Below are 22,866 nucleotides of genomic sequence, written 5' to 3'. Positions count from 1 at the left end.
GAAAGTTTTGAGTCTTACTGTTGTCCGTATTAAGCTTGTGTAAATTAATGCCACTAGCCCCCGAGAGTAATTTGACTCATTTTCTTTGGCTGGTTAATGTAGGAGGAATTTGTGGTTTATTACTTTTTACTCTACATAGCATGAAATAACTATTCAAAAATGTGTTCTGGGCTAGCAGTTTGCCTCTGAATTCCTACCTTTCCTCTCCGAAAATAAAGGGATGTTATTCCGTCTTCGCTGCACTGAGCATGATGTGAAGTATTGGATGGCATTATAGATTTATGATACAACTGATCAGACTCTAAGAGAGGTTAAACCATAGAGGAAAAATAAAATTACCGGTAATTAAATTTAAAAGCCGGTTTACCTTCTCCAGAAGATTTATTGCCTTAAACTAAATGATGGTTTAGCGATACAAGAAAAAGAACGCCAATCCAACCTTAGTAGTATGTGATATCATTATTGCGCACAGCAATTTCCATTTATACAATTAAAATAATAACACTTTGTGCTTTGGGAAGTAAATGGCATATTCGACTGGGAGTCTTTGGTGGTAATAAAATAGCCGCAATGCAGAACTGGCTTCATTTGCTAAGAGCTGGCACATTATGTATGATTCACTGATATTACGTTCCAGAAAGTTTTATAAAATACGTATGGAAGTGTGCAAAATTTGTTCATGAGACCCTATATCTATATACATTGCATGAGTATAGAATATAGAATCCTGATTTAAAACACGATTGTTTACTTCACAGTAGAAGTACCCGGATGTGGACATCTACGAAATCTAGCAACTGTGCCATTTTAATCTATTTGTAGGTTGCTCTAATGAGTAAGATACCAATACTGCTACAAAACAATGTATACTACATTTTACAACTATGCAATAGTCATTTAAATGCAAAACAGCATCATCATTAATCCAAATGCAAACTGGTTTTTGATGAAAAACCTTTGTACCATCCCTATTTAGTTATTCATTAATTTGCAAAACAGCATTGTTAATGTCTTCTAGCTTCTGTTTCATTAGGGAAAAAAAGGACAAATCAAATTGGCGTAGGTAACGTTTCACTGTTGGAACAAAATAAATACAGTAAAAACAGACTTTTGGTATTTAGATCAATCTCATCATTCATATGGTTAAAAAAAATGGGAGCAACTTTTCCAATATTGAAGCTTGCAAATTGATTTGTGTCCCTTCTAGAGGACTTTCAAAGATTTCTTAGTTGTAGTTTCCCCTGCCCTCTTTGTGGAAGATTAAAAGTCCCCTTCACACAATATTCTGGTAGCGAGATGGCTACTGAAGTGGTGTGAGAAACCATAGGATTGGTGAAATGAACCCGCTGTGTAGCACCTAACCATGCTGGTGTTACTTCAGCTTCCAGAAAGGGTAATGCCAGTATGGTTAGGTACTTCAGCAGAGACTCATTCCATATGGGAATCTTGCTGGTGGGGGGTTGGGGTGGATTCCATAGTGGGCAGGGATACTAAACTTAGAGTATGGGGAGAGCTGAACTGTGACATCTAGTCAGTTTCACTGGAAACTGACCAGAAGCACAGGTTATGGGAGAGCAGAACTGTGATGTCTAGTCAGTTTCACTGGAAGTTTCTGGAAGTGCAGGGGGCGGGGGAGAGCAGAGCTGCGGCATCTAGTCAGTTACAGTGGAAACTGACCAAAAGTGCAGGCTGCCAGGGAGAGCTGTCTGGAAAATTGACACAAACTCAAACCAGATTACATGCCAAGGGGGAAAAAAGGTTTATTTCGTGTTTGGGTGTGGCGGGAACAGACAAACCTGTTTGGAACGAACCGTGAATCGGGCATTTTTAGCATGAATCATGATTTGTGGTTCGGTTCGTGCCAATCTCTACTCAGGACATGTCTCACACCTAAGTGAAAAATCGGCTACGTAAAAAATGCTGACTTCGGGGGGAAGGGAGTGTTTATTATGGACAAATCTATCAGTATGTTTTGCAGGTTGTAGAGAAGAACACAGTTTTCTAGAGGTGCTTTAGTTTCTTTCTGACTGTTTTTGTTTTCACTCTAAGGCACTCTTGAGTAGCAATAATTTTAAGGTTTTTGGTTGTGTAACGTCTATCTGGACACAGACCGAAATGAACAAAATCCAAACCTGAATTAGACTAATGAGGAGAAGAGAAACTCGGGTCAGTGGGCTCAAGCCTTTATTTCCTGCAGAGTCCGTGTGGCCAATGGCCTGAGAAGATTTGGCTGATTTATTGTCTTTCCTCCTGCGTCTTTTATTTATTTTTAGTATCTTCTGTTGTAAACTGCCTAGAGGGCTTTGGCAGAGACATATACATGAAGAATGTGATTGAAATGTTATACTACATTGACGTTCTCAAACCACGTTTGGGTTTTTTAAGGAGTGCCTGGCTGTGCTTCTTTACAAACTGATGCGTGATTCCCACATTCAAAAGATAGGATATGGAAGTATGTGGGGAGTGGGCTCTCAGCCTGACAGCACAAGGAAGGTGGTTTGGAAGGGATGGAGCGCTGATGCAGAAGGCGTGGACCCCTTGCACATTGGCAATGCATATTGGCAGCAAAGATACCAGCAACTCTTTGTGCCTGACTAGAATCATAGAGTTGGAAGGGACCTCCGGGGCAATCTAATCCAACCCCCTGCACAATGCAGGAAACCCTCAAATACCTACCCCAAATTCACAGGATCTTCATCGCTGTCAGATGGCCATCTAGCCTCTGTTTAAAAACCTCCAAGGAATGAGAGCCCACCACCTCCTGAGGAAGCCTGTTCCCCCGAGGAACCGCTCTAACGGTCAGGAAGTTCTTCCTAATGTTGAGTCAGAAACTCTTTTGATTTAATTTCAACCCATTGGTTCTGGTCTTACCTTCTGGAGCCACAGAAAACAATTCCACACCATCCTCTAGATGACAGCACTTCAAGTATCTGAAGATGGTGATCATATCACCTCTCAGCCGCCTCCTCTCCAGGCTAAACATGCCCAGCTCCTTCAACCTTTCTTCCTAGGACTTGGTCTCCAGACCCCTCACCATCTTTGTCGCCCTCCTCTGGACCCATTCCAGCTTGTCTATATCCTTCTTAAAATGGATATAAAATGACTAGTGGGTATCACTTTCCCACCTTGGCACATGGAGATGGGGGCCAGGTGACAATGGCCAAAACTGGGGTCCCAGAGATGGAAGGAGGGACAGGAAAGAAATTAGAGACAAGGACAAGCCAGATAGAGCCCGGAGACTACAAGAACAAGGCAGTTGGGATATTCTGGCTTCAAAGGGTGGTTTAAATAGGGTTGCCAATCCTCAGTTTGCTGATGTAAAATGCAGAAAGTTTGTGCGAGTTGTAGCCTGGAGCATGGGTTCCATTTAAGTTGCAGCCAGAAGAAGATTTCTTTATGGGCATATGCATTAAGACCTAGGGCGCATGTTGCCACGTATTCCTGCCAGTGAAGTCACATACCTCTAATAAGCGAAAAATAAAAGTCCATCTGTTTCATCAGCCACAGTTTCCAAACATAAGACAGCTTATCAGCTGTCAACATTCAAGAGTTTTGTTGGTGGTGACCGGATTGGATTTTGCAAGGATTTTATTAAGGACGGTGTCTTTAAGAAGACTAAGGACTGTATCGCTAAGAGGAGTGCGTGTCTGCACTCATAGAGGACTTTATCTGTGGAAATAGTTTGTATTCAGGATGTGATATAATGGATATGTTGTAATGGTGTGTGTGATATAGAGGATTGACACGTTAGAGAATGATGAGATATTGTTATATGTGAGTGTGTTACTTTAATTGTACACAATGTTTCCTTGTTTTTCTCCACCTACTGACTATGGTTTCCCATAGTTTTGTTAATCCCCAGTTAGGGGCAGGGGATCCCACGGTTTGGAGCCCTTCCCCCACTTCAGGGCTATCAGATGGGGGGGGGGAAGCTGCTGGGTACTCAGTTCGATCCTATGGAGACCAGTCCCCATAGAGAATCGATCCATGGGTATCTGGGGTATCTGAATATGTTGTAATGGTGTGTGTGATACAGAGGATTTATGTGTTAGAGAATGATGAGATATTGTTATATGTGAGTGTGTTACTTTAATTGTACACAGTATTTCCTTGTTTTTGTCCACCTACCCACTATGGTTTCCCGTAGTTTTGCTAATCCCGAGTTAGGGGCAGGGGATCCTGTGGTTTGGAGCCCTTCCCCCACTTCAGGGCTATCAGATGGGGGGGTGAAGCTGCTGGGTACTCAGTTCGATCCTATGGAGACCAGTCCCCATAGAGAATCGATCCATGAACATATGAAGCTACCTTCTACTGAATCAGACCCTCGGTCCATCAAAGTCAGTCTTGTCTACTCAGACTGGCAGCGGCTCTGCAGGGTCTCAAGCTGCGGTTTTTCATGCCTGCTTACCTGGATCCTTTTTAGTTGGAGATGCTGGGGATTGAACCTGGGACCTTCTGCTTACCAAGCAGATGCTCTACCACTGAGCCACCGTTCCTCCCCTGGGTATCCAGGGCTTCCCTTGGTATCTGGAGATCTGGGAAGGCTGGTTTTTGAGGCAGAGGCACTAAATTTTCAGCATAGCTCAGAAGTTCCCCCTCCTGGAATCTCTCTCCTCTCTTCTGGAAAGGATCTGGGAGTCCTGAGCCTGGCTGCTGGGTGAGACCTGACAATCCCGGAGCAGTAGAAGCACATGCTAGTAGGGGGTGCTAAGGATCAGTTTCCTGAAGAATATGGGGCACAAGGTGCAGGTGAGGTTAACCCCATGACCCTTTTATGTTATCAGGGACTTGTAATGAAATATACCTGAGCTTGCGGTTGTGCAAACCTGTGCTGATTGGCAGAGGGCAGGTTCAGCATCACACTTCTCCGTGTGTCCCGCGACAGAATGATTTGCCTTGTGCTGAGATCAGCAGAGAGAGTTTCCATGTAAATAAAAATGTACGCCTGAAAACCTGTCTGGAGATTAATTGATGGCACCGGCGTTCGTGTACATTAAATCAAATTGCTTTTATGTAGCAGTTTCATTCAAAAGCATTGAATGCATTGTAAGTTATATTCCATTTGCAGGGTTACTTAAGTGCGCTAGAAATTAAATCACAACTCACCGACACGTCTGAAATTTCCGTTCGGTCTCTGCTGTATGTATCTTCTCTAGAGCGGTGCTTCGATTACTCAACTGCTAACATTTTACCAATAAAACAAACTTTCTTTTTTCCATTATCTACTGCCAGAAAAATAGCGGAGTGTCGTATTGTTCAGAATGGTTTTCTGAATACATGTTTTTGAACATTTCAAACGTTAACATATTGGTTAAAAGTATTTCTGCACTTAAAAGGTAAAGGCAGTCCCCTGTGCAAGCACTAGTCGTTTCCGACTCTAGGGTGATGTCTCATCACGATGTTGTCACAGCAGGCTTTTTACGGGGTGGTTTGCCATTGCCTTCCCCAGTCATCTACACTTTCCCCCCAGCAAGCTGGGTACTCATTTGACCGACCTCGGAAGGATGGAAGGCTGAGTTAACCTTGAGTCAGCTGCCTGAACCCATTTTCCACCGGAATCGAACTCATGTCATGAGCAGAGCTTGGACTGCAATTCTTATCACTCTGCGCCACGGGGCTCTTTTATTTCTGCACTTACACAGTTCTGAATACTGCACTCAATACTGCACTGGTAGTTTATAAATTAATTGGGGGTGGGGGGGGGGAGGCTCAGCAATAACATGCAGTGTGCGTTTGCAATAAAAAAGGCCAACGCCATGCTGGGAATTATTAGGAAGGGAATTGAAAACAAATCAGCCAGTATCATAATGCCCCATAATCGATGGTGCAGTCTCATTTGGAGTACTGTGTGCAGTTCTGGTCGCCGCACCTCAAAAAGGATATTATAGCATTGCAGAAAGTCCAGAAAAGGGCAACTAGAATGATTAAAGGGCTGGAGCACTTTCCCTATGAAGAAAGGTTGAAACGCTTGGGACTCTTTAGCTTGGAGAAACGTCGACTGTGGGGTGACATGATAGAGGTTTACAAGATAATGCATGGGATGGAGAAAGTAGAGAAAGAAGTACTTTTCTCCCTTTCTCACAATACAAGAACTCGTGGGCATTCGATGAAATTGCTGAGCAGACAGACAGGTTAAAACGGATAAAAGGAAGTACTTCTTCACCCAAAGGGTGATTAACATGTGGAATTCACTGCCACAGGAGGTGGTGGCGGCCACAAGTATAGCCACCTTCAAGAGGGGTTTAGATAAAAATGTGGAGCACAGGTCCATCAGTGGCTATTAGCCACAGTGTGTGTGTATATATAAATTTTTTTGCCACTGTGTGACAGAGTGTTGGACTGGATGGGCCGTTGGCCTGATCCAACATGGCTTCTCTTATGTTCTTATGTTCTTATTAACCACATATAGCACTGTAATTGTTCAGATTCATCTGTGGTACAATCTTGTGAAGTTGAGTCCCCCCCCACCATTTGATGAAAAAATGAGTGTGAGAAATAATGTGTTATGTATGTGAATCTTTGTGTTTCCAAATGGTGTTCTTGCTTGACTCATTGGAGCTGAAGGAATGAGCCTGGGGACTTGGGAACAATGGGCAGTAGGATCCAAATCTCAACTGCCCTGCTCCAATCACGGGTCCCCTGCTGGTTTGAATGACCCAATCACGTGCTAGCGCAAGAACCCAGTGTTGTATATAGTTGACCCTGCAGACCCCGTTCGCCAGTTCGGTTAGTGCAGCCACCCGCCACACTGTACTCAGTAAAGAGCTTGTTATTACTACCTTCTCACCTCTTCAATGCCTAGGAAAAGGAAAGGTCCCCTGTGCAAGCACCAGTTGTTTCTGACTCTGGGGTGACGTTGCTTTCACAACGTTTTCACAGCAGACTTTTTACGGGGTGGTTTGCCGTTGCCTCCCCCAGTCATCTACACTTTCCCCCCAGCAAGCTGGGGACTCATTTGACCAACCTCGGAAGGATGGAAGGCTGAGTCAACCTGGAGCCAGCTACCTGAAAACCCAGCTTCCGCCGGGGATCGAACTCAAGTCGTCAGCAGAGCTTAGGACTGCAGTACTGCAGTTTTAACACTCTGCGCCACGGGCTTCTTTCAATGCCTAAGAACCCACTATATTATATAATGGCTAGCTAAAAGACATCTCTCTGTATCTCTTTGTGTGTGTCTCTCTCTCTCTCAATGACTCAATAAAGATTTGAGCCATTCAGTCCAGGCCTGTGCATGTTTACTTGGCAGTCACGTCACATTCGCTGAGGCTTGATCCCAGTTTTGCACACACCAGATTGCATCCCAAATCTCCCATTTATCTAGGGGATTACAGAGGACAATTGCTATTTAATTTCACTTAATTACAGCTAAACTGTAAATAACCGAAGGATCACAACGGCAAGCATCATGCGTTGACTCTCCTCGTAAGCAGATGGCTGCACTGCCCAGCGAGCCGCTCTCCAAAAGTAGGAAATTTAGCAGTGTGGTCCTGTTCAGTGTCACACTAGTCTAAGCCCATTGGCTTGGAAGGACTTGGTCTGAAGCAGCTCTGCATAAGATTGCGCTGTAGATTCCAGGTGAAGGTAGAGAAAAGAAGGCCTTTCCTCCCTTTCTCACAATACAAGAACTCGTGGGCACTCGACAAAATTGCTGAGCAGTCCAGTTAGACTGGATAAAATAAAGTAGTTATTCACCCAAAGAGTGATTAACGCGTGGAATTCACCGCCTCAGGAGGTGGTGGCGGCTACAAGCATAGATGGCTTCCAGAGGGGATTTGATACACATATGGAGCAGAGGTCCATCAGTGGCTATTAGCCACAAGGTATAAATGGAATACTCTGTCTGGGGCAAGTGATGCTCTCTGTATTCCTTGTGCTCGGAGGGGGGCAACGGTGGGAGCACTTCTGGTGTCCTGGCCCCACTAGTGGTCCTCCTGATGGCACCTGGTTTTTTAGCCACAGTGTGACAGTGTTGGACTGGATGGGCCATTGGCCTCATGCAACATGGCTTCTTGTATGTTCTTATGCCTTGCTTCGAAGGTAAAAGAACAATCACAAGTGGTCACACCGTATAAGTACAACGGAATACAAAAACAACTATATGAATTCCAAATAAAATTTCAATTACAAATAAATCAGTCTTTTTCATTCATGTACAAGCACAACTTACAGAACATGGAATCCTCCAAAAAAGACACACAAAGGCTTCTGTGGAGGTCTTTGGACACTTCAGGTAATAGGCATTATACTAACAAGGGTTTTAGAATGCAAATGAGAATTCGTTTGTTGACAGGTACATACTGCATTTAATTTGTAGCAAACCTTTGAACTGGTGGCTCATGAAAAAGCAATTTATTGTGAAACCCGGCCAATATTAGCTAGCAACGCGTTGAGAGAACATCTACATCTCTGAACTGACCTTTTTTTTGGATGAGAACTTGGTCTAACGGAAATGGAAACATTTGGATGCTTGAAAGGGAATTTGGACCTTGAAGTTCCATCCATTGTTAGAATTTGGATTTTGGCTTCTGTGGACTGTTGGTTCTGCCATTTACCTTAAACTCATTCGTTTTTGTGAATATTGTATTGCATATTTTTGGAGCATTCCATGTCCTGTAGTTGTGGTTGTACGTGAAAGGAAAATGACTGATTATTTGCAATTGAAGTTTTATTTAGAATTCATACAGTTGTTTCCGTATTCCAATTCAACACACACACGCATATATACACACACACACATATATTGGCCACTGTGTGACATAGAGTGTTGGACTGGATGGGCCATTGGCCTGATCCATCATGGCTTCTCTTATGTTCTTATGTGACATGGAGTGTTGGACTGGATGGGCCATTGGCTTGATCCAACATGGCTTCTCTCATGTTCTTATGTGACACAGACTGTTGGACTGGATGGGCCATTGGCCTGATCCAACATGGCTTCTCTTATGTTCTTATGTGACACAGACTGTTGGACTGGATGGACCATTGGCCTGATCCAACATGGCTTCTCTTATGTTCTTATGTGACACAGAGTGTTGGACTGGATGGGCCATTGGCCTGATCCAACATGGCTTCTCTTATGTTCTTATGTATTACAGATGAAATGAAAAAGAAAATAATTGCTTTCTCTCTATATTACTTATGATACACCACATTTTCCCCCTAATAGCACATGAGTGTTCAATATAGATACCATTTGTTAACAATAGTAGGGATTTCTCCTTGTGATGTTAGGTATTTGAGTGTAGGGAACCATCTTGCTTCAAAATTGGTAGATCTAGATACCCCACCTGGAAGTTGACAACCGCAACTATCTCTGTAGCATGGAGTAGGATGTGTTTATGTTTTTGTGTCACAAGGTCCCCCTTGGCCACCGTTGGGAGATTGCAGGGAAGAGTTTCCAGATCCAAACTGGGAAACTCCCGGAGATTTGGTGGTGGAGCCTGGGGAGGACAAGGACCTCATTGTGGTGCAATGCCATAGAGTTCACCCTCCAAAAGATCCATTTTCTCCAGGGAAACTGACCTCTGTAATCTGGAGATGAGCTGTAATTCCAGGGGATCCGCAGGTCCCAACCTGGAGGCTGACAGCCCTGGGATGTTTAGGTAGCGATAGTTTTGGATAGAAATGAAAAATCCATCCACACTTTCTTATATATATGGATAACCTGTACTGATGCCACAGTAGCTCCGAGCTCAGGCTTCTGCTTTCCCCAAATCAAGTGATCGATTCCCCACCAGTTGCTGAACGGTCACATTTTGACCTGCGGCTCTTTCCAATTTCCCCCACATCTTCCTGATCTTGTTTTTTTTTTTAGAGGAATTGATTGTTTGATCTGGGGAAAGCAGAAACCTGCGGAATCAATCCTAGATCTCCAGAAACACACCCAGTGTGTGTCTGCTAATTCTGCATATCATTGTCTGACATGTTTACAAATCAAGCTTAATTTTCACTCTGTTCGGTGTTTTTCTCCCCTTCCTTGTTTTGAAGTCTTTCTGCACAATACAGGCATGTAAAACGTTTGAATGCATCTTTAAATCCTAAGCCCGTGAGAGTTTTGTGAAGTTTCCATTTGTTTCCAACTGTGCCATTCTGGGTAAAGATTACCTGGAACGTGTGCATTTTTTAAAGGAACTGCTATATATGTTTTTTTAATATCTTAAAAGTGGTTGTTTCTTTGTAACTGATAACAAATAAGAAAATATAAATTGTAATGGAAAGTGAATTGCAGTGATTTGAAATACTTTCTCTTAAAGTCCTTTATAGAAGATCCTTTTTGTGCTGTAGAAAAGTATAAGAATCAACCAAATTCAAATCCTCTGTTTCTCTTTTTCTTTTTAAATTAGAGACCTCAGTGAGAACCAGATCCATGCCATTCCAAGAAAGGCTTTCCGAGGTGCTGTAGATATTAAGAACCTGTAAGTACCGTCGTTGACTTCACTTTTTCTTATAACTCTAGCTTTACTTAGGTACATAATAGTCTGTTATGTTTCTTTGCAGTAACACAGAGTTACTTATTATCCAGTTACATTGAATAAAAATGCCATACAACTCAGATCGGCTCTTATGTACCTTACTATGGCGTATCAAAATGAATTGCTTCAAGCTGGGGCTTGTTGAAAAGGCAAAAGGATAAGCTAGAATTGTCTAATATGCTTCAGGTGACGATATGGATTAGGAAAAGCACTATATGCCTTATATCACCTAAATGGTAATGGATAGAGGCGTCGTTGGTATTATTTGTAACGGAATGTATTAGCTTTCCAACAGTGCTTTGAAATTTGGAATTGGCCACTTGGTTCATGAGTAATCACTCAAATTGGTCAAGGTAGGAGAATTGGCTTTGGCCATCTTGATGACATCACAGAAAGCTTAAGCTACCAATCAGAAAAGGTTATCAGGTCGAAACACAATATGTAGACATACACCTTTCAGGAAAGCATTTTAAAAGTTTTGCCACCTTACCTGATACTGATGTCTGGTCTGGCCCGTGGACTATTCATTCATAACCTTGGTTTCATAATGTAAATTGAAATTTAAAACAAGATAGTGGGATAAACTACATTTATAGGTATGTAGATAGACCCAAGAAGGCAGCCGTGTTGGTCTGAAGTAGTAGAACAAAATAGGAGTCGATTGCACCTTTAAGACCAACTTAGTTTGCTCTGGGTTTGTGGCAAAAACTCTATGTTAAGAGTTAGCTTCTACCAGAGAGTTTTAGCCCAAAAGCCAGACTGACCCAATGTGCCTACATTATTTCCAGGTCATGGTGAAGTCACATTGGTATGCTGCTAGAACTTTAAGTGTTTGTCTCTTTTTTGAACATATGAACATATGAAGCTGCCTTATACTGAATCAGACCTTTGGTCCATCAAAGTCAGCATTGTCTTCTCAGACTGGCAGCGGCTCTCCAGGGTCTCAAGCTCAGGATTTTCACGCCTACTTGCCTGGACCCTTTTTTGGAGATGCCAGGGATTGAACCTGGGACCTTCTGCTTCCCAAGCAGATGCTCTACCACTGAGCCACCGTCCCTTTGAGCAGGTAAGTACATCTGCTCTGTACCTCTTGAGAGATCAGTAAAGCTGTTATATTATCTAAATATGCTCAGTGAGTTGATTCACGGCTAGCTGGTGCCTTAGGCAGTGGACAGCACAATGAAGAAAAGTGAGGCCTTGAGGCCTCCATGCTGGCTAGCCATTGGAATACTAAAGAAAGAGGGGAAGAGGGCAATAAAGCTAAGTTTCCTGGCCAAAGGACTGACCGGAAACAGTAAACAGTAGCCAATTAGGAGAGGTAAATAAGGAGGCAAAACTTTTAAAATGTTTTCCTGAAAGGTGTATGTCTACATATTGTGTTTTGATGAGATAACCTTTTCTGAACGGTAGCTTAAACTTTCTGTGATGTCATCAAGATGGCCAAAGCCAATTCTCCTACCTTGACTAATTTGAGTGATTACTCATGAAACTAAGTTGGTCTTAAAGGTGCAATTGACTCCTATTTTGTTCTTATAGGTATGTAGCAGGTGAAGAGGGCGGGGGGGGGTACAGATTTTGAACTGTAGTTCAAACCCTAGAATCAATTTGTTGCCATTTGAAACGATGTTTTTGTTCTGTCATCAGTGGGTACTTCCTATGACTATAAACCTCATCAACAATCTGACTCCTGTCCCCATCTTTCTCTTCCTTCCCACCGGGTTGCTAGGGCCTTTTCACACTTACCGGTGGAAACTGGAAGGGAGTCGGTATTGTGCCACCTTGCAGTAATCCGAGACAGGAGTTTTCAGACACATGTTTTTTTTTTCCCGGTAGGGTTCCGTGATTGAAGCAAGCCATTTCACACTGTTCCGCTTTTATCTCGCTTCCACCAGCGCCAGCCATTTTCGCCTGCCGGCGCGTGATCTCTGGCTTATTTTGGGGGGGGCGGAACCTCGGGCAAAGATTGCTGTAGCGCTATAGCAACGTATCACAACAGCACCACCATAGAGATGGCTAGGCTCCATTAAGATAAGTTACCAAGTTTCAGCGGCGGCAATCTCTGGCATCTTAATGGAACCCAGGCATCCCTATGGTGATGCTGTTGTGATATAGCGCTATAGCAATCTTAGCCCGACGTTCCCCCAAAAAAAAAGCCGGAGATCGCGCACCGGTGGGCGAAAAAGGGCGCGAAAACTGCTCCCGGATTAGATACTGGACATTTCACACAGCGCCCCATACCGATTTCAACCCGGAAGGAGGGGTTGAAAACTGGAAGAAGCTGCTCTTTGTTAGTAACGACTCAGGCATGCCTCACTACCGGGACAGCTGCAGGACTGTGTGAAAAGGTGACAGTATTCCGGTAGCAGCCAGTTACTGAGTTGGGTCTGTCTGAAATGCCAGCAGAAACCCATTACTATTCAGTAACTAACCAGCTTCCATACCGGAATACATAGGCTGTGTGAAAAAGTTCTCGAGTGATTACTCATGAAACTAAGTTGGTCTTAAAGGTGCAATTGACTCCTATTTTGTTCTTATAGGTATGTAGCAGGTGAAGGGGGGGGGGTAGTACAGATTTTGAACTGTAGTTTCGACCTGATAACCTTTTCTGATTGGTAGCTTAAGCTTTCTGTGATGTCATCACTGTAGTTCAAACCCTAGAATCAATTTGTTGCCATCAGTGGGTACTTCCTATGACTATAAACCTCATCAGCAATCGGACTCCTGTCCCCATCTTTCCCTTCCTTCCCACCGGGTTGCTAGACTCATAGACTCCATCTCTCTGTCATCAAGCAGCTGGCTGACAGGGGGAACTTACCTGCTCAAAAAAGAGACAAACACTCAAAGTTTTAGCAGCATACCAGTGTGACTTCACCATGGCCTGTAAATAATGTAGGCACGTTGGTTCGACAGTCTGGCTTTTGGGCTAAAACTCTCTGGTAAAAACTAATTCTAACATAGAGTTTTTGCCACAAAACTGGAGCATTGTCTCTGACTTCTGGGTCATCTTAGAAGTTACACGGGCACATCACTGACTCGTCAAATGAAACTCCTTGCTCCCGGTAAGCCCACCCCCCATCCTCTCCTGGCTGCCTGGCGACCTTGCCTCCGCCTCACTTCACTTTTCATATTCCAAATCCAAATTCTTTTATTGGCATAGAAGTAAAAAGTACAGCATGCCAAAGTTGCACAGAGTTTCAGTTATAAAAACTAGTCAAGCATCAAGAAGGGGAGCTAGTCTTTTGCTCCCTGATTGTTATGGCAGCCAAAAGGTACTTTGCAACTAGGCTAATGGCATGGGAAAGAGCCCCATGGCGCAGAGTGGTAACACTGTAGTACTGCAGTCGGAGCCCTCTGCTCACGACTTGAGTTTGATCCCCAGCGGAAGCTGGTTCAGGTAGCCAGCTCAGGTTGACTCAGCCTTCCATCCTTCCGAGGTCGGTCAAATGAGTACCCAGCTTGCTGGGGGGAAAGTGTAGATGACTGGGGAAGGCAATGGCAAACCACCCTGTAAAAAGTCTGCCGTGAAAACATTGTGAAAGCAACGTCACCCCACAGTCGAAAACGACTGGTGCTTGCACAGGGGACTACCTTTACCTTTTAGTGGTATGGGAACATCGGTCAGATAACAGAAAGAAAACCAACTTTGCCTCAGGTAGTGCATAAAGTTTAGACAGGATAGGTTTGATTATACAGTCCTGCACTTCCCCATAGAAACCACAGTGAAGTGTAAGACATGGGTGACTGTTTCGAGGTGCCTTCCAGTACATGGGCAGGACCTTTCCTGAGAAGGGATGTTGGCAAACCTCCCAGACAGTACCGCTGAGGGTAAAACATTAAGTCTTCCTAACATAAAAGAGCGCTGTAACTGGGGTGACGTAAGCTGGGAAAGGCAGGCAGCAGGCAGCCTATAATTTGGAAAGATACCAAATGCTAAAGGGGAACACGTTTTATGTTCAGAGGAACAAAGGGACTGTTACTCAATATCTAAAATCCTCTGTTTCAGAATTCTGAATGCCTGAATTTCACTTTTCATATTTCTGTCGTCTTATCCTACTTCTTGTTCCCTTTCTTCCTGCTTCTTTCCCTCTTCGCACAGCACAGTTTGGCCCCACTCTCTCGGAAGCCCGCCCCCTACCCCCCAATTATGATCCCAAAGACTGTCCTTACAGCTTCAACCCAATTTCTGGATACCAGACTTCCATATTCTTGGGGCTGAGGTGATAAACAAGTGTCTGGGTGGTAATCGCTTCATTTTACTATGATTTTTTTTTTTAAAAAGTAAATCCAGACCCAAGCAAAACACCTAAAACTGCTCTAGTTGAGCCAAACATTTTACAGAGGAGACAAAGGGAAATATCTTACAGGCTGTTTTTTTAAAATTAAAGCTTTGAATTCCAATGGGTTGTCTTTCCTGGATGGAAGATTTATTTTATCTCATTTTCTCGTTATTTTGTGTCCTTCCTGAGAGTGGTGCAAGACACTGAGGATAAAACGGGCTTCTCTGATTTCATTGCTACAGCTGTGTGAGGAAGTCTGGTGTGATCAAGAGGAGCTTGCTTGAAGGCCATCTTCTTGGCTGATGGGGAAATTAGAAATCAGTCTTCTGACCAGGTCCTGTGAGGATGTTGTCTTCACTCGTGTGTCAGCTTTGTTCCATATTTAAAGTATCGTCTCAGTTGTGTTCCCTTCAGTACTTTCCGGCCAATAACAGCCAGTTCTAGGATAAGGCATTAAGCAGTCTATAGATTGTGTGATGTGTAGAAATGATAATGCTTGTTGCGGCAGAGAACGTTGTGGAAACAACGTTCGGCTAGTTCTCTGAGCATGCAGCTCTGATACGTTGGTGTGTCTTTTTAATGATCAGCGTCATCCATCAGCGAAGTGAGTATGAGGGAATTACATATTGTATGAAAAATGGAATACAGTTTGTCTGCAGCGGGGGTGGCCAAACTTGCTTAACGTTAAGAGCCACATACAATAAATATCAGTTGTTTGAGAGCTTAAAGATATGAATGTTAGATGTTTGAGAGTTGTAAGGCAGGGAGGGAGGGAGGGAGGGAGGGAGGAAGGAAGGAAGGAAGGAAGGAAGGAAGGAAGGAAGGAAGGAAGGAAGGAAGGAAGGAAGGAAGGAAGGCAGGCAAATAGATGAGGGCAGAAGAAGGGAGGGAGAGATGGGGGAAAAGCAACTTTATTCTCCAAGCTGCCAGCTGACTTGGCTTGGAGAAGTGAATTAAAGAGAGAAATGACTCCTCCAAGATGGTCAATGGGGCAAAGGGGGCCTTGAGAGCCACACAGTATGTGTGAAAGAGCCACATGTTTGGCCACCCCTGGTCTGGAGAATAGCAAATTAGTTTCAAGTACACAATATAAAATGCTTCTGTAATGGATAGCGAATGGTTAATGTGTTGTCCCGATGTGAGAACCTTGATTTACATTCATATGGAATACTACAGCTGAGAGTGGCAGTTGAGCGTGCAGTTGATTCAGTTAAGTGTTCAGTTAAGGAGAGTGAAGGATTGAAGAGGATCCCGTAATAGGGAAGTGGGACCAGTAGTCCTGCCCTGAGGGAAATAGCTTGTAGTAAAGGAGGGGGGGTGTGTGATCCTTATCAGTTGTCAAAGTACGGAAATTTGAACTTGTATGTATGTCCCTGCCTTCCCAAGCTTTAGTAGTTTCATGGCAAAGAAGTTTATGCCAATTTATCTAGTAAAACGTTTTTGAAAAGCCGCATAAATCGTTTTCAAACTCATTATAAAGAAGTTCGACTTTATAAGGTCGCAAAGAAAAGTCCATCCAATGAGCACCCGGATGTAGGCTCGTTTAGTCAAAGGTCTTTCTCGGGAGTAGTTCTGTTTTCTTCAAAGTTATCAGCTTCTTATTGCAATTCAGTGTTACTGTTGGGAGCAAGCCAGGCCTTAATGTCTTCTCCAAATAGATGCAAAAGCCTTCTGACTTTGGCTGGCAAAATGTTCTCTGCAGCCTCTTTATTTTCTTTAGAATTTCTCATTCTGGAATAAAGCATGGTGATGATAATGAGATACAACACCAAGCTGGATGAAAGTGGATAATTTTTAATTTTTTTTAATGAATAATTTTAAATTATATATATATATGCTTGATCATTTTCAAGAATTCACTTCTCAATCCCATTTAAGTGTTTATATTTATACTCTGAGCAAGCCAGTCTCAAACCTCTTTTCTAATCAGATGCAAAAACCTTCCAGATTTGGCTGACAAAATTTCTCCACATTATATTTATATTAGGAACCAGCCATTTGTGAACCTCTTCACAATGCTTCTTGTGCAAAAGTCTTCCAGATTTTGACTGCAAAATGCTCTCAATGCATGTATTAATTTAGGAGCAAGCCTTCTGAATTTTATTGGCAGAATGTTCTCAATAACACTTAAGTGTTTAAGTTCTGAACATCTTCTCTAAATAGATGCAAAAGCCTTCTTAATTTTATTGGCAAAATGTCCTCTCCAAAAAGCTTGAAAACTAACTCTACTTAAAGAAAACTGTTCTGGGTAATACCATGCAGCTGTGTTTTAGATAGCTTTTTCTTAAAGGTATAAGACCCAGTGATATAATAAAGGTTCAGTGATATAGTAAAGATTAATAAATGGTGTTGTTGTTCCATTAGATCATCAGGGAAATTATAAGTATCTGGTTTGATTTTAAAATATTTTAAATACTTCATTCATGCATCATTGAAAGGGACGGTGCTGCAGTTCTTTAGTAAATGTAAGAAATAGAGTCCAGTTAATCTCTTTAAATTATCACTGTGGAAGCTGACTGGGTGATTTCGAACCAGTCACTGACTTTCAGCATAACCTACCTCACAGGGTTGTTGTGCGGATCAAAAAAGGGAAGAGAGAATGATGTAAGCTGCTTTGGCCCCCACTGCAGAGAAAGACTGCCCTTTTCCTAGGTAGAGGCTGCAGGGAGGGCATCTCTTTTGCGCCCATCCTTTCTTTCTCAAGATGCCGCACCTTCTCTGATAACCTACCCCATGTTTCCCCATTTTCTCTATTTCCTTTCCCAACAGCTGCTGTATCGCTATACCTTGCATCCCTCTGTCTTTCCCTTCCCTCCCCAGCTCCCCCAAGGCCATGAAACTCACCCATAGCAAATTTCTAGTGCCTGCTGTATTTCTCCCCACATCGGGCCTTTATTACTGGTGTGTGTGTCTGTGTGTGTATAAATATTAAAAAGTGGGGAATTGTCATAGATTCTAAGTGAGCTTCCTACCTTTGTCAGTAGGAGAGATTATCTATTCAAGTCAGTATACCTTCTCTATCTGACTCTGAATTTACAGATTCTACCCCCCTCCCCCCCGATGATACAGAAAAAGCAGCAATAAGCAGTGATTTGGGGTACCCTTATATTGACAGAACTCCATTTTGTTCATGTCTAACAAGATAACAGTTTTAATGCTGTCTGAAGACTGTGGATGATTCCTCTACTATTATCACCTGGATTGCTAGTTAAGGTTCTGAGAAATTGCCTAGCTGGAACACCAACCTTGCTATTTTGGAATAACCACTCATTTTCCTCTGCACTCCTTGTGAATGTCAGGTTCTTCTCATCTTAGACCTTTGGTATCCTGTGTGTTTCTTTGTGAATTTCACTGATGGCATGTTTCACACTTTGCTTTCTCGTGTACTATTCTCATTGCCACTGCAGTATTTAATATGTAGCTTTTTTTGTGATGATTTAGTACTTTTTTTCTATTCCTTTTTAGTAAAGGATAGTCTTTTCTTTCCTTTTTAATGTTTGTCTTCAGGCAAAGTAGGAGTCAAGTGGCACCTTTAAGACCAACAAAGTTTTATTCAGAACGTAAGTTTTCGTATGCTCCAAGCACGCTTCATCAGATAAGGAATCGGGTACAGGGAACAGAGCTACATATAGCTGGTAGGCAGTGGTTTAGAATGCAAAATGGTACACATTCAAGATCCAATGACGGAATAGCACAATTAACAAATTGAGCAAACCTTTGATCTGGGTAGCATGAGGATGAGAAAGCAACAAAACAGTAATGTGTCAGAATGTGAGAATGTCTGTTAATCACTCTATTGTTATAAGCCTGGGCCAAAAAGAGGGCATTTCTATCTCAGAGGTTTTCCCATCCAACCAATTTACCTTTTAACATGTAACATACATATAGTTGGCCATTAGGAGAAAAATACATTAAAATATAGTGGAAGATGGGTTTAGTATAAGTAACTCTGCTCACTGGACCTGATTTCTTGTCTGATGAAGTGTGCTTAGAGCACACGAAAGCTTGCATTCTGAATAAAACTTTGTTGGTCTTAATGGTGAACTTGACTCCTACTTTGTTCCACTGCTTCTGACCAACACGGCTGCCTGCTTGGATCTATCTTCAGGCAGTTCATATTAAAGTCTATGTGAAGCTTCCCTCAGGGAGCTTACATTTCAGATTTTGCCTGCTTGCTTTTGGTTGTGCCTCATGAGGGGTGTCAAACTCATTTGTTATGAGGGCCGGATGTGACATAAATGAGACCTTGTTGGGCTGGGTCATGTCGGGTTGGGCCAAGCCACGCCGGGCTGGGCTGTGTGTGTACCTATTTAAGATTAGGTAGCAGAGGTATAAACTTTAAAAAGAACACAGACAAACACAAATATGTATTTTTAGAAAAATTAAAACATGCTTAAAATGTTAAGCACTCATTGGTCTTAAAGATGCTTTCTTTGTATTCCTCCCATGAGATCCAGGGAACTGGGCAAAGGAAGCTCTGGCTCTTTCCTTCCAACCCCAGGGAACTAGGGGGGAGGAGCCTCAGCCAATAGAAGGAAGACAGGCTTGGCTCAGTAGCTGTGCTGTCCAATTGAGAGAGCCTGGCAAAGCAAGCTGTTCCTCCCCCCTTCTTCCCCAAGGGAAGAGCCTCTGCCAATGGAGAGAATAGAGGTTTTGCTCTGTAGCTCCTGTGCAATTGAGCAAGCCTGGCAAAGCAAGCTGTTGTGCAGAAAGGAAGCAAGAGAGAGGGAGAAGGAAGCAGATGACAGCCAGTTGCTCGGGGGGGCTGATAGGAGCCCTCCGGGGGCCTGATTCGGCCCCCAAACTGCATGTTTTGACATCCCTGCTTTTCATCTTCTGGCAGTAATGCTAACCTGACCTAACTTTAAGATACTTGAGAATATTTGGTAAAGCAACAGGATTAGAGTTAGAGTGGAAAAGGGAATAACATCCCGTTCATTTGTATGCAGATGTTCTTAATCAAGAAGGTAGGCTCCAAGAGCTCCCAGGTGCTGTCTAAATAATGCCAATTTGTAAAGAGGCTACCTTTGGGAGTTATAACAACACAGCACATGTGTGCATGTAAGATTTTGTGCTAAATTATAAACATTAACAGGTTGTTGCAGAGTAAACAACATAAGAGACTGGGTGATTTTGTTTTCCTGTCCTGTAATGAATGACAGAATTGCCGTGAGAACTAAATGTACAATTTACAGATTAAGGCTCATATCCACTTTTCCTAGGAGCCCCGAGGCGCAGAGTGTTAAAGCTGCAGTACTGCAGTCCTAAGCTCTGCTCATGACCTGAGTTCGATCCTGGCAGAATCTGGGTTCAGGTAGCTGGCTCGAAGTTGACTCAGCCTTCCATCCTTCCGAGGTCGGTAAAATGAGTTCCCAGCTTGCTGGAGGGAAAGTGTAGATGACTGGGGAAGGCAATGGCAAACCATCCCATAAAAAGTTTGCCGTGAAAACATTGTGAAAGCAACATCACCCCAGAGTCGGAAACCTTTCCTTTCCCACTTTTCCTATGAGAAGTGGAATTGTAGGCATAAACGTAATTTAGACATAGAAAAATCTAGGATACCAAATCAATGGATTTACTGCCATCAATACCTAGTAATTTTTGAGTTATATAAACAAAGATTAAAAGTACACCTGTGCCTCTCTCATTTTTTTTCTTTTATATACTAGTGTTTGTACAGTAATTATAATATTTATCTGTAGTGTGTCAAGTGTTTGCAAACTCCTATGATCCTCTACAGCAGTAGTAGGGAACAGAAATGTGAAATTAAAGAATTGCAAAGCAAAACTGCTGATCCTTACAGAGCAATGGAATGAAAATCCCCATGATGTTTTGGGTAGGGATTAGACCAGGGGTGTTAAACATGCTGTCCGGGGGCCAAATCAGGCCCCCAGAGGGCTCCTATCAGGCCCCCGAACAACTAGCTATCGTCTGCTTTCTCCTCCCTCTCTCTTGCTTCCTTCTGCATCACAGCTTGCTCTGCCAGACTTGCTCAATTGCATAGCAGAGCTACTGAGCCAAGCCTCTCTATCTGCTTTCCATTACTCCCACTTCTCCCTCACTCAGTCCATCAATCCACGAGGGTGAGATTTCCAGGGAGACCAGAAATCAAAGTTCCCTTCTGTGAGCTCTGCTGTTCTTGGCTGATATTTCATGGTAATTGATAGGAAATTATGAACAAACTAACAATGTGATCCTAAGCAGAGTGGCACCATGTAAAGTCTACGGAAATCCGTGTATTTAGAAGGATATAACTGTGCTTAGGATTACACCATAAATGTTAGAGCTTGTGTTTGTAAGCTTATGTTTTAGGCCAGTGGCTCCCAACCTTTTTGGCACCAGGGACCAGTTTCATGGAAGACATAGACCGATAGTGGTGGTGGTTCTGGGGATTTTGCTGCTGCGGGCTGCCCCCCCCTGCCCACACCCCATTCCTGCCCCCATGGGGGTCTTTAAATGAAGGGTATGTGAAGGTTACTGCCATGCTGCCCCTTCTGTCCTCCTGGAACCAGGGTAGATGAAAGAGAAGAAGAAGAAGAAGATATTGGATTTATATCCCGCCCTCCACTCCGAAGAGTCTCAGAGCGGCTCACAATTTCCTTTCCCTTCCTCCCCCACAACAGACACCCTGTGAGGTAGATGAAGATATTGGATTTATATCCCGCCCTCCACTCCGAAGAGTCTCAGAGCGGCTCACAATCTCCTTTCCCTTCCTCCCCCACAACAGACACCCTGTGAGGTGGGTGGGGCTGGAGAGGGCTCTCTCAGCAGCTGCCCTTTCAAGGACAACTCCTACCAGAGCTATGGCTGACCCAAGGCCATTCCAGCAGGTGCAAGTGGAGGAGTGGGGAATCAAACCCGGTTCTCCCAGATAAGAGTCCGCACACTTAACCACTACACCAAACTGGCTCTCCACACCAAACTGGCTCTTTGGAGCGAGGCCGCACTGCCTCTTTTGTTCACCCAGGTGCAGGGCCGGTGCTAGGCTTTCTGGCACCCTAGGCAAATCATCCACTAGCGCCCCCCCCCCCATTATTAAAAAATATAGGGAAACTGAAGATGGCCAAACTTGAAACTTTTCACATTTTTAATTTACTGATTTTTAATTTTTTTTTAAAATGTGATCTTATTAAAAAAAATGTGAGAATAAGTGCCTGCAGGCCATGTCAGGAAGGGGGGTGGCAGGATAGGATGAGGTGGGAGGCCAAGGCGCACCTCGGGGAGAGACGGGTGGCTTGGCTTTGTTGAGGGCAGCTTGGTGATGGGAGAGGACAAGGGAACAGTGGTCAGGAGCCAGTCATGCGTCAGAGAGGGGGCGCCCAGTGGTGCCCCCCAGGCCAGGTGACGCCCTAGGCGACTACCTACTTTGCCTACTCCCATGCACTGACCCTGCCCCTGCCCAGGTGGAAGGGGCAACAGGGCAAAAGGGGCAGTGAAGAACCTTTGCCTCGTTCCGCGGCCCGGTTGCTAACAGGCCACGGTCCGGGGGGTTGGGGACCTCTGTTCTTAGGCTGTTTATCCCTGGAAGGTTTTGAAATATTTTGTGGAGAAGATGCACGTACATATTGTTTTATGACCAGAGGGTGTTCATCAAACACACAAAGAAAGAAGACTTGACTGTGTGTTACTTGAGCCGTTCTGCTTACCTCAATGCAGAAATAGCCAGTGATGTGCTTACAGATTTCTTGAATGTGGCTTCCTGCTTGACCACCTCAACTGTCTCCCCCACCGCCCAATTCTCTCCATTTGCCACCATTCATCATACTTGGCAACAAAACAAGAAACAGCGGTGTGAAGGTTGAGCAACCGCAGAAATAAAACACCTTATAACTCATATTAGCTTGTAAATTTTTCCTCAACGCCCGCTTAAACAGTATACCTCATACGCCTTAGCATAACAGTTTCTAGCTTTGCAGTATGCAGTTTGAACTCGTCCCTAACAGCGAAAGTTCATATGTGACTTTAGTCAATTTCAGTGATGTGTTTCCAGCGCTGCTTTGTAGATAGGTGAGAACCTAGACTGCCAACTTTACTCTTCAGCTTGTGCATTTGAAATTCTTGAGCAGTGGTTCCAATTCAATGTGGGTGATTTGAAGAAGGGAGAGAGCCTTTTGAAA

General features: G+C 43.5%; 1 protein-coding gene across 10 annotated transcripts in view; it reads left to right on the top strand.

Moving 5' to 3' along the window:
* Positions 1-22,866, top strand: part of SLIT2 (slit guidance ligand 2) — a 482,157-nt gene that overhangs the window by 300,995 nt on the left and 158,296 nt on the right. For all 10 annotated transcript variants that reach the window (XM_060246235.1, XM_060246233.1, XM_060246234.1 and 7 more), the window contains exon 5: positions 10,344-10,415. In XM_060246235.1, coding sequence (XP_060102218.1) covers positions 10,344-10,415 — 72 coding nt within the window. The remainder of the gene's footprint in view (positions 1-10,343; positions 10,416-22,866) is intronic.

The sequence above is a fragment of the Heteronotia binoei genome, chromosome 9, assembly GCF_032191835.1.
Source record: "Heteronotia binoei isolate CCM8104 ecotype False Entrance Well chromosome 9, APGP_CSIRO_Hbin_v1, whole genome shotgun sequence".
Classification (NCBI taxonomy): Eukaryota; Metazoa; Chordata; class Lepidosauria; order Squamata; family Gekkonidae; genus Heteronotia; species Heteronotia binoei.
The sequence above is the reverse complement of the archived record's forward strand: the minus strand, read 5'-3'. Positions and strand labels throughout refer to the sequence as shown.